The following is a 13,152-nucleotide window of genomic DNA, read 5'->3' on the forward strand; positions in this document are numbered from 1 at the left end:
GATGTCCTACCACCATCACCCATGGGAAGGAATACAGGAACTAAAACAGAAGAGCCCGGTGTTGCATTTACAGTCAGTTTTTTGGCTGTTGGTAGCACAAACGAGGAAAGAAAGTCGACCAAAAACATAAAAAAATAAATGGTTCAAATGGCTCTGAGCACTATGGGACTTAACATCTGTGGTCATCAGTCCCCTAGAACTTAGAACTACTTAAACCTAACTAACCTAAGGACATCACACACATCCATGCCCGAGGCAGGATTCGAACCTGCGACCGTAGCGGCCGCGCGGCTCCAGACTGAGCGCCTAGAACCGCTAGACCACCGCGGCCGGCCAAAAACATAAAAGGACCGTAAACTGATGAAAATTTAAAAGAATTATTGAATTCTATAATTTAGAGGGGGCAGATAAGAACAAATGGTTATTCAAGGGAGACACTTTGTTTTGGAGAAAGCATGAGAAATCATGTCAGTGGAAGTTAAGTACATCTAAAATATTAGTCTACGATTTGATCTGGTTCATACACAGGGGATATGGACATTTGGTAGACAGAAGAGTTTCACACCTATGACAAAGTCTTATTGTTTTAAGAATCTGGGTACAGAAGTAAAAAGAAAATTAAAAAGTTGTGATATATGTCAAAAAGTTAAGGAAGATAATAGGCCAATAACTTCTACACTGTATCCAGTAATTCCAAAAGCATTACATGACTGAACAGCAGCTGATTTTTTTAGCCCTTTGCCAAACAGCAAAGTTGGTGGTTCCTATAGTTTAGTCTTAGTAGAAGATTGGTTGAAATACATAGAACTGTATCCCATAAAGTTAGCAAATACAGCTACTGTAATCAACTGTTATGAGGTTACTTCATGGATGTGGGCAAACCTCATCATTTGCTCCCCAATAATGGAAGTCAATTAAGTATTACTTTCAAAGCATTTTTAGCATCGGAAGGTGTAAAACACATACTTCTTTTTAAGTATCACCCACAAACCAACACATCAGAAAGAGAAATGAAGGAGATTACAAGATTATGTCACATATATCGATCTACTAAGTGCATTACCGAGGTGCAAATAATCCTCGAGCTCCACGTTATCCTTCATGAGGTGCCCTACTTATCAACAAGACTTTCACCAGTAGAAGCGATCAGCAAAAAGTTCATTGGAGAATCACTGCAAAATTTTTCTTGGCTCGAGGTAAACAATGTACCAACTAGTAATTTACAAGTAAATGTAGAGAGGCATTTAAAACAAGCACAATGTCGAGTGTGAGAACATAATTTTAAAGCAAGTGCCCCCAAATTTAAATTGAATGACATGGTGCTAGTAAAAGCATTTCATTGCAGTTCACAACTGAGGAAAGAGACAAAAGTCCTTATGAAATTACGAGGATTCCATACCCGAAGCTTGTTTTTCCAACAGATCCCTCAAGTGGTAAGGGAAAAGGTCTACATAAGATAGATATGATCAAAAGATATATGTTCTAGAAAACAAGCCTCGTAAGTTCACATTCTGTGTGGACCAAATGGATTGACATCTGCTAGGCATCGCGCTGTCTGTTATATTTTTTCCATGTTAAATTTCCATATAGCGATATCTCACCTTTCCACAATTTTCTTAAAAACTATAGTTTCTTTTAATTATATTATGTCTTGCAAATACATAATAGATAGGACTACAGAAAAAGATTACGAGTGATAGCTCACAGGCTTTCGATGAGAACACGAGTGAGACACATATATTACCAGGCTTAAAAGCCTACATGTGTTTTACACTCTAACATAACTAATTAATACACAATGTAGTACTTGTCTGTAACTTATGACATACATTTAGATTCATATCTGGATTTTTACAGTAAACTTAAAAGAAACACAGTAAGAAACAATACGTTAACCATATAAGCTATGACATCTCTCTCCCAGTGTTTAATAACACTACAAATACAAACAGAAGTTCATATTGGTTAAAGGTGAATTACAAAGCAGAATGCGTCTTTCTTTCACCATACTCTGCAGACATATATCTGACTGTCTGCCTTTCTTTCTTTCTTTCTTTCTTTCTTTTTGGACAAGTAACCTGTCTTGAATCATGGCAAGAAAACAAATTCAATTTGTTCTATTAAGTAAGCCTAACATTTAGAAAATACACGACTGGGATTTTTTCTGGTATGTTTTACATGAAATTAATCTGTCTGACTTTATTGATAATATGTATGTAAAGCTCACTACAGAAAACAGTGACAAACTGCAGGGAAATATTCCCTTATATCTGAATCATATGTAGGACATGCTGACATTCAGATGGACACAGTCATATAGAAAGTTAAATGGTTGTGCACGAAGTATCTTTCTGCGGAAAGAGATGTATCTCGATGGTTACTGCAGAAGCAGAATACAATAGATTTCAAGGTTTCCTGCAAGTAAAAAAATAGATAAACCTACTCCCAAGTCTGGTAATTTAGACTGTCTGATGAGCTAATGACCGAATAATAAAGACATAAGTGTGAGTTTTGAATACTATTCTTCAAGCATGGAACAATAAGTAATTACTTACAGAATGTCAAACAACAATATGTTGTTAATGGTTCAAAACTTGCAATTCCTCAGATTCGATGACAGTCCCATAGGTACTAAAAGCATTACTTATCTCTACATGCCCTAATGCAGCTTTTAAGTGTCTGAAGATGAACTAACCTAATAATAATGGATATTTTGTCTCCATAATGAATTAGGTAATCTACTCACCATATAATGGAGATGCTGAGTCACAGAATGGCACACAGAAAGACTGCTGGAAAGTTAACTTTCAGCCAACAAGGCCTTTATCAAAAATAGACTTCCCCCCCCCCCTTCCCCCCCCCCCCCCCCCCACACACACACACACTCTCTCTCACAATCACTCACACAAACGCAACTCTCTCACACACAGGACCACTGTCTCTGGCAACTGGAGCACAGAGTGTGCAGACTGTGTGTGGTCTATTTTTGACAGAGGCCTTTGTAGCCGAAAGCTAACCTTCCGACAGTCTTTTTGTGTGCCTTTCTGCGACTCAGCATCTCCGCTATATGGCGAGTAACAACTATCCTTTTCATTACATTGTTACATTCCATCCTGGATTTTCCATTGTTTGAATTAGGTAAGCTAATACGCAAATATTGTTTTGTTTGTTTTCTAGAGTTTTGTATACTCTTTCTAAAGAAATCAGTAATATGGTTTGTTAAAAGTTCTGTTTTAAGAGAATTTCTATCCTTTTTTGGTGATAAGTGTCATTGTTGGCAATACAGGAATTTTTAGGGGAGGTTAGCTTAATTTAGTGCAAGTAATTCCGCTAATTTTTCTGTGTTGAATTATTAAAGGAAAGTAATAAACCAAACAATGGATATGACCAGCAAAGCCTGAGTTATGTAAAAAATTATTAATTAATAACTAAACAGATGGAATTACTGTTCTCTGTAGGCTAACAATCGTAGGGTCTTAGAACCAATTTTCAGGGACCTTGAAGGTGAAGCCAGGGGTGATGATAATTCTGCAGGGTTGGCAGTCATCTTCATTCTCTGCCCCCACCGTCACCCTCCTTCTGTGAAGTACCTCCGAGGGAGGGATCCTTAGGATGGAGGGTGGGATGGGTATCTATCTTTGGAGTCTGCCTTCTTTGGTTCTAATATTCCTAGTTCTCTTTTTTTCTTTCTTTCTTCTCCACAATGAGTACCATTTCTACGCTATCTTTCCACATGCAATATTTCCACTGTGGGAACCCTTCTCTTATTCATTAAAGTAAAATATGTTTTCACACAATTGCCAGAGAGATAACACACTAATCATTTCCGGATGTAGTTAATGCATAACAAAACTTATAAATAAGCTTAATATTCGTTTGACATTAGACAAGTCACAATAAGTGCCTAATACTCATCCTGAAAACAAAAGTATTTATGATGAACAGAGAGCGGTGGGTGTTTTATAGACCTCCTTTGCGGCAAGGTTACACACACAAGGAATTTGAGATAATGAAGAATGGTTGACTGACAGAATGGTCATGTATATAAGTTACTTTGAGAATTCATATTCCCATTAAGTGAACGATTATTTTGTGAAAATGTGCTTGTAACTGTGATCAGATGGGCATTAGGTCAGGTAATGACTATGATTAGTAGTTAAGTATTCTTTGTGAAAAATCCACATGTAATAAATATTAATTGGTACAGACATGTCTTGATTAGAAATTTGTGAGTACTACTTATTGCGGGTTAACCCACAAACACTAATTCGTTAACACTATGATCATTTCATTCTTAAAGAGTAAGATGTAATGATACAAACTGTGTTTTAATCTGTGCATTTGGAAATTATAGGTGTGGTACAGGCAATGATTGTAATTTCTTCCAGTGTTTTAGTATCCCCACCCTCTGACATAACCATGTAGGCAGATGAGCTGGTGTTGGTAGAGCAGTGGAATAGGGTGGAAACCTGCCATGGAGGGCACAGGCAACATATAGTATGGGCAGACCCACTGATAGAAGTGGGTACCTGTGTGTGGCAATAAGCCAAGCAGACCTGTGTTTACGCTGAGTTCAACCACCACAGACCTCACCTTATGACTTGTGCTGAGCATTGTTGCTGAGGGCTGTCATCATCCACCTGTGCCAGCCGCACGCTGACGTTATCCCCATGAATGTCTATGAGGTTTTGGACTTTCCGATTCTCATAGAGTGACTCAAATGGCGACTTTCATTTACTCTCATGTTCATTTGCCTGGTTAATACTGAGCCACCATTGGCTCGTGAAATACCTGCACCGACAGTGTAGTGTAGTGGCATTGTCGCACCTGTGCAAATACTGAAGTGGCGACAAAGACCATTCTTATGCATGTGACACCCCTATTTTGTGGTTCCCAGCAGTTCTGCAATGATGGCACTAAAGTTTTGCCTACAAAGGGAGCAGAAGGAACAACCACAGCAACTCCAGCATCAGATGCAGATGCTGAAGAACAAAATACGCATTTGATTTGTGCCCTTGCCCCACCGGAGGCAGACCAGGTGCCCGTTGTGCAAGTTTCTTCCCCATTCCACTGTCGTTTACTGGTTTCAATGAATCAGGGAAAGATGGGAGAATTATCTGCACTGGTTCCTGTTTCACTGCCAGGTAAGTTGTATTGTCAGTCCAGTTTATAAGGCCACTTTGTTGTTGTTCAGCAGCACAAGTTTCATTTTAAGTAACCCTAATGTGCTACCTCTTATGTGGACTCGCTGATTCAATACATGATTGTCCGGTTAGCGCCTGATTTCCAGGATCAGACTAAGGCTTATCCGGACAATGTTGACTACACCACTGTCCAGATTGTGGAATTGCATGAGCTGACAACATCAGTGTGGAGCATTCTTTTTGATAATTGGTAGGTAGTTCAACTACGTGTGCATGGTAAACAGCCTCTCATGCCCTGTGGGGACCCCAAGTAGCCTTGCCTCCCACAGAGTGACCATGTGTTGACACCATTGACAATTCTGAAGCAGCAGCATTGTGGCCCTGCAACATTGTGGCACCGCCCTTCTTCGTCAACACCGAGCTCAGCAGGTTCGAGTCTGCTGAAGCGTCATACTCTTGCCCCCGTTTTTGGGTTCTCAGCACTGTTCTCTTTCTGCTTGTGGCAAACTGGCAGTCATGCCCCAACTGTCATTTGTCACATATTCAACAAGACTGACCCCAGATGGCAGCCCCATTTGAGGCATTTGCTTGCGACAGTCAGTGAGCGTCGAGTCAGTTGTTAGATACCATATGTTTTTGCTGGCCACTGCAGCCATCTCCGACACCCTGTACATGTTACCCCCAGTGTATTTTGCTGATGGTTTAGGATGGACGACTGGTCAAAATTCAAGTAGACACAGCAGTGATGGTCAGCCTTATTAATTAAGAATAATACAGCTCTTGTATTGTCCAGGCTTGCAACACCTGCTATGTCAGGCTGTCTCTTACAGTAAACAGCACACTCCCTTGTGGGGGCAATTTTCCATATTCACAAATTCTAAGAATGTGGGGTACCAATTTACATTGTTAGTTTCCGGTGCAAAATATTTTTTTGGCTAGAGACCTTTTTGTGTTTTTGGCTTGCATGTAGTTTACAATGTGCATTTAGTGTCTAAATTCATTCCCTTTTATAAGTTAGACCCTTTACAGCAGTCATACATCCTACTTTTTGAGGCTATCTGGGGTCAGGCAGGAAGTTTAGAGGCTGTCAGCGGTATCTAAATTTTGTCACTGTCCCTACATACCCTTCTCCATGGGTGTGACATGGTAAAGGCCTAGTTCCACTGTTGGCAGGATCAAGGTATCGTTTCTCCTATTTTGTTGAGTCAGTGGCCCCCCTCTGGCAGTCATTCAGAAGCCCCAACGGCACTATGTGCCTTTGTGGCTATTTTAAATACATGGTTAATGCGCAATATGTCATGGATTCATATCCAATACTAAGCTATCAGAATTTTTGGTGAAGTTGTCAGGGTGCCAGTGTTTTAAACACATCATCTAGTGTGATGCCTACCTGCAGTTGCTGTCGCATGCAGTTCCTTGGACTTTCTTTGTCCTCAACATTGCCTTTGGATTTTGACAGTTTAATCTCTTGCCTTTTGGAATCTCATTTTCACGAGGAATTTATCAATGGTATTTGGAGCAGTTGATTCAGGCCATTTGCTGTTACCCTAGATGGGAGGAGCATTTTGAAACCTTGAGTTAGTTTTCAAGTACCTCCTGGAGAATGGCCTTCATTGCAAGTTGGAAAAGTGCAGTTTTTTCTCCACAAAGGTACATTTTTTTGGGACATGTGCTTAGCAAAGATGGCCTCTTCCCTATGGACAACTACATCAAAGCCATTGTCACAACCTGCTGGCACCCAAGAACCTGGAGGATCTCCAGTATTGCTTTGGGAAAGATTTTGTATTACGCTCGGTTCATTCTTCGGAACATGCGTATCTGCCATCCTCTTAACCAGCTTCAGCAAAATGGCATCAAATTTGCCTGGTCTGCAAACTGTCAATGGGTTTTTCAGTCTCTCAAGCAGAAGTTGTACCCTGTTCCCTGGCTGGCTTCTTTTAAGCTGTTAAGCCTTCGACCCTGGACTGTGACACATCCCAAAATGGCATCAGTGCAGTCCTGCCCCATTGGAAACCGGATGGCATCAAACAACCCATTGCTTAGGCCCCAAGAAGTATTCCACTGCACAGCATAATTATTCACAGATGGAAAAGGAGGCGATTGCTACCATTTTTGGAGTTAAAGAGTTCCATGTTTTCCTCTATGGGATGAGGTTCCTTCTTATCACCGACCACAAGCCATTGGTTTCCTTATGCAGGCCTCGTTTCAAGCTGCAAGATGGACTGCCCACTGAGTGCAGGTGTGTGCCCTATTTCTCAGCAACTATCACTATAACATTCATTATTGCTCCACTGCCCAGCATGCCAACACCAATGTGCTTTACAGCTACCAGAGGGGCCTGATGTAGGGTTTGATTGGCAGGAGGCTCTCACAGTCACATTGGACGACACTTTGCAGCTCATCCTGTCCAATTTTCTGTCGACAGCATGAGAGGTCGCAACCACCATGGCCGCTGACTCACTTTACTGGGAAATTGTTTCAGATGACAAGGTGGATTGACTAGGTGCATCTCTTGAGGGGGTAGATTTGGTGTGTCGTGATCAACTCAACATTGTCCATGGGATCCTAATGCTTGCCACAAAGGAACAATGCTGTCAAGTGGTCATCCCCCAGAGTTGCATCCTTGCAAACTCAAGTTGCTGCAAGTGTAATGCTGGGGTATGACTCTCATGAAAGCATTGACACGATGTCACGTCTGTTGGCTGGTGATCAATCATGATGTGGTGGACACCATGGAAGAAGAACTGACATGAAAATCACAATGACATCATAACAGCTGAAGCTTTTTGGCTGTCATCCAGTCAGCTGTCATTCAGGAGAGAATGAATGTCAATTACTATCGAAGGGAATTGCACTGGGAACACATACTGATACATCTACGTTGTCAAAGTATTGTATGAAGTGTTTGACTGTTGTAATAAATCAGTCAATATGTTGATAGTAATAATGAAGGCCGCTATATCATTTATTTAAAAATGAAGGTCTATGAGAGACCTTTCAGTTTTCCTGCATACAAGTTGCAGATAGGGGCAAAGTCAGCATTAACAAAAACATACATGGTTATTCTGACTTTGAACTTCAAACACAGCAGGTCAGATTATTGACACGTGACTGGAAATTTACTCTTGAGTACGGAGCAAGACATAATATACGAAACATGTCTCAAAGTTCAACAGTGCCAACATATAACACAATTCAGATACTGAACTTGAACTCTATGTTTGCACCTGAAGTACTAACAAATCTGACAAATAACATTTGCAATATAGTGTAAACATTGTAATTTCTTTTAACATGATCTTGTTTCTCAAATAAACCATTTCAAATTAGAATTTTGAATGTTATATCATCTGTTTAGGTTACCCACATTCTAAAATATTTTACTTACATCTCGTGTATAGTCCTTTTTAACACCTTCATACACATTCGTTCCATTTGGTTCATTGATCAGAACACCCTTCCATGGATTCCTGAAACACAATGCGATTCCTCCTTACTACTAATAAAGCAAACCAATTCCCGTAAGCTAATTATTGTTTTATTGCTTATTAGTCCAAGTGTGAAACACAGTATATTTTCTCTGAATAAATCAAATGTCAGTAACAAATTAAACAAAAAATAATGAATAATTCCATTTAAAGAATCTTCACTAAAACAGGAAGGTCTGGATAAAAGTATAAATTAAAAACTCCTGAAATAAAAACTACGGTCTCAGAGTAAACTAGTAAGCAAGGCAGAGAAGACTCTAAAGAGAAAATGCTTCAGAATGTATCGTAATACACTGGATATAGAGTCAAAAGTAACAGCAAACAATATCAACCAATAGCACAGAACTGATCACCAGAAAACTATGAATGTGTTAAGTCTTGAATATAAAAAAAGAAAAATAATGCTTTCTCTTTTTTTGTACATGGGATTATTGCTATACATAATTTCAATATGAACCTTCTCTGTTTCAGCAGGATGACAACTCTTGTGAGTTCCTTCAGTAGCAGATTGCAACACATGTAGCAGGGGAAGACATAGCAGCTTGTATGTCAGCTGGTGCCGACATTACAGTCCGAACTACAAACACTGCCCCACTTACAACACTGACAATGAGATGATTGATGTGACATTTGCCTCTATGACTTAGCTATTCATGGTGCGTATGCACAGTGAGCACTTTCCTCTTACTGTGCCCCTTGTCACCCTCTGATAGTGGACAACTATAAGTATGGCCATAATACGGAAACAGCTATGAGCCAGCATTGACAGGACAACTTTTAATAGATAAAGTTATGCAATGTGGAAGGCAATGGATGCCATTACATTATTCATTCCTAGTAAATACAACTCTCTGTTGAAACTTTCATCATGGTTTCCTCCAGAGCAAAATATTCTGGTACTAAATTAGTACCCACCTGCCCCCAATTTGATCTCCAGGCAGCTGAAATTTTTAAAGACAAGATGAAGGAAGTAAACATTCAAACTGCCTACAAAACACATGTAATATAATGACACTTCAAGGAGCTACTGGCATAGAAAAGAAACAGAATGACCTTACAAGAGGTGTAGTAAAGGCAGAAGAAGAGGTAGTTGGACTGACAAATGCAGAAACATGGCAGCTGTGGATAATGTGAGACACTGGAATTAGTAAAGACAAAATATAATAAAATAAAATAAAAACATTAAAAGCAATCTGAAATAAAAAATGGATAGAGAAAAGATGTTTATGTATGTACAAAAATGAAAGAGTAGTGTAGATGGTGCACACAGATTGATAAATATTCACCTCACAGAATACAGAACAGGGTGAACACAGCAATTATGGATGAAAATGTTAACTAGATATTGGAAGCAAATGTTGGGTCTCATAATGAGAGTTTTATTTCCAACATCTAACAAGTGTAGCATACAGAAATGTGAGGGAGTGATGTATCTGGAAACACATACCAAACACGAAAAAAACAAAGAATAGACAACATTAGTGGTCATGCTAACATCAAATAACATGCATTATATATTTTTGACTTTGAACACTTTGCATCAGGATAATTTTCATTATGTGCACTGTCACTACACCATTCCCTTCCCTATCCCCTCCCCACAGTATTAATGATATCATCGGCTGAATTTCATGTGATGCCCGGATCACGTAAGAACTTGCTCAGTTTCTTCCGGTGAGGCATCACTGCTCGACAGCAATTGCAGTGTAACTGGACTAGAAAGCAGAGCAGGGAATGGGGTTGGCATGTCCAGTTGAACTGTCCAGATGCCTTATCCCAGTTGTTGTAGGTTGTGTAGTACACAGACTTTAACCTGTCCACTGGAACTGTAGTCAGAATTTCTCCAGCGTCTAACTGCTTGTCACCTCTTCTGAACATGTTTTAAGGTCCATTATAAGGTGACTGTCAGGTGTCTTGTTGAATGAAAACCTACTTGCATCTTTACAAATCACTGAAAACAAATAGATGATAAGATTGTTGTGTCCTTGTTGCTACCAGACGCAGGGGTTGCTGTAAGTGGGATCACAGCTTAATAATGAAGCCCGATGCTTCAATAATCCCACTTGGAGTGCTGCTGAAGAATTCACCTGCTATGCGAATTGGTTATCTTGCACATCAGCCTTGCTCTGTTGTTCCTAAATCCTCTTTTATAGATGTGTGGATGTCCTGTGGTATGATGGGTAGAATTTGTATCAAACACCGAATTGTGCCGACTTAACGATGCCTTCACCCTCATATATAGTCATTCAACCAATCTATTTGCCACTGGGTAGTATGCTGTGGTTCTAATCCTCTTTGTGCTCAACAGTACAACAAAAGCCTTTAACAGATACAAGTTGAATTGTCTGCCCTGAGCTGTGGTGATACATACCGCCTGTGAAAAAGGGTGGTGGCAACCGTCTCTGCTGTAATATCTGCCATGAGGAAAACCTCCAGCTAGCATGTAAATCAAACAACTGCTGCAAGACAGTAGGTAGACACCCCCCCCCCCCCCCCAGATGTTGGTAAAGGTCCTATTTTATCCAGATGTATATGTTCAAAACGCTGATTGGATCACAGAAATGTACTGAGTGGCACATGAATAAGCCAACTAATTTTACTGCACTGGCAGGCTGTGCACTGACACACTTAAGCCTTGCAATCTGTGCCTAAAGTCCGCCACCCAAAATCTCATTTGACCAATTTGATAGTGCCATGGCTGTGAAAGTTGATGTAATGAAGTGATGGCTTGTTGGTGGAAACCAGTTGTCACAAAAGAGCATACTCTTGGTGTTGACACATCATATCATATCATATCCACACACTTGCTATCAGTAGCTGGATATGCCATAATTGTAGACTGGAAGGGTGTGCTCAAATCTTTTGTAACTCCAGATTGAGGAGTAGTGCTGCTGTGAGTGCTTCGTAATCCATGGTGTTCACATGACCTCTTGGATATAGGATAGGGCATCAGCTGGCACTTTGCTTTTCCCATCAACATGTATGATGTTGGTCGTGAACTGCCCAGTTTAATCTATTTGACAGACCTGGTGCGGCAAAGTTTTATTGGGCCTTTGTCAAAACGCATTTGTGTGAGACTTCTTGGTCAGTAACCAGGATGAATTGTTGCCCGTCAAGCATGTATCAAAACTTTTTAATGGTGGCATATACAGCTTGTAGTTAACAACCATATATGGACCAGTTTTATTGTGCTGGAAAAAGCTTCTTACTAAAGAATATAACAGCCACCAGCATTGATTCTCTGCTGTTCCTGCATTACACCCACTGCCGTCACTGAAGCGTCGACCATGAAGGCAACAGGTGCTTGCGGAGCTGCATGTGCCAACAGCGTCGCATCAGTGACAGCGGATTTCAATTTAACAAAAGCTGCTAGCAATCCATCAGTCCACTCTACTTTGCCACCAGATTTATGCATCCCTCATAGGGACTCTTTTGGAGGCACTGCTAAGAGCGCTGGGTCTGAAAGAAGCAACGAAAATAATTTGTCACTCCCAGAAACTGACGTAACTTGCATATTGTTGCCAGCTTTGGGTAATTGACTATTGCCTTGACCTTCTTCTGTGACGGCCATACTCCATGAGTGTTAATAGTGTGGCCCAGAAACGGCACTTCTGTTGCACCAAAAACACTTAAAAAAAAAACCCGATTAATGAGCAAACCACGCACACAAAGATGGTCAAAAAGCTAGTGTAAATGTTCTAGGTGTTCTGCCTCTGAACTGGACGTTATTAACACATCATCAATGTAAATGAAACAGAATTCAAAATTGCGAGTCACTTCATCCACAAATCTTTGAAAAGTCTGTCCGGCATTATGTAGACCAAGTGGAAACCTGGTGGATTCGCAGAGCAAAATGGTGTGCACTGGCCATTTTGGGGATGTCTTCTGGTGCGACCAGTACTTGGTAGTATGCACACGTTAGATCAGTTGTAGAGAAGACACATTCAGTGTGCACATTATTTGCAAAGTCTTCAATATGCGGCACAGGATATCGGTCAGGTACATTCAAACAGATTCATTGACAATAATAACTGCAGGGGCACCATCTGTTAGTTTCCTTTGGCACTACATGGAGTGACAAGGCCCAGTTGCTAGTGGATGTTTGGTAGATTCCTTGCGCCAGCATGAAGGCATACTCTGTTTCACTGCTCTTTAAGGTCTCGAGTTTCAAATGTCATGCTCATGCATGAATAAGTGGGCCTGGCGCTCTCAGGATATGGTGCGCTGTATAGGATATGGTGCACTGTATAATGTTACAGTGGAACAAGTGTGAGTGACAGCTCCGTAATTTATAGAAACTGTCTAAGAAGTGTAAGATATGGTGAATCTCCTGTCATTGTATGTAATCCAGCACACTCACTGTGACTAAATTAATCTTGGTTACTTTGGCTGGTCATCAAATCCAGAAAATGGTGATGTCGAAGATCTGAGAACAAAAAAATGACAAGAAGTCTGTTCCTATCGGGTGCATCACATTAGAGAATATGAACTGCTGTTCAAATCTATACTGGAGACCCAGG

General features: G+C 40.4%; 1 protein-coding gene across 1 annotated transcript in view; it reads right to left on the reverse strand.

The window, feature by feature from the left end:
- LOC124608407 (legumain-like) overlaps positions 1-13,152 on the reverse strand; it is a 153,030-nt gene that overhangs the window by 106,617 nt on the left and 33,261 nt on the right. Inside the window, exon 4 of the mRNA XM_047139983.1 lies at positions 8,533-8,614. Within this exon, the coding sequence (XP_046995939.1) occupies positions 8,533-8,614 (82 nt within the window). The remainder of the gene's footprint in view (positions 1-8,532; positions 8,615-13,152) is intronic.

Source organism: Schistocerca americana, chromosome 1 (genome assembly GCF_021461395.2).
Source record: "Schistocerca americana isolate TAMUIC-IGC-003095 chromosome 1, iqSchAmer2.1, whole genome shotgun sequence".
Taxonomy (NCBI): domain Eukaryota; kingdom Metazoa; phylum Arthropoda; class Insecta; order Orthoptera; family Acrididae; genus Schistocerca; species Schistocerca americana.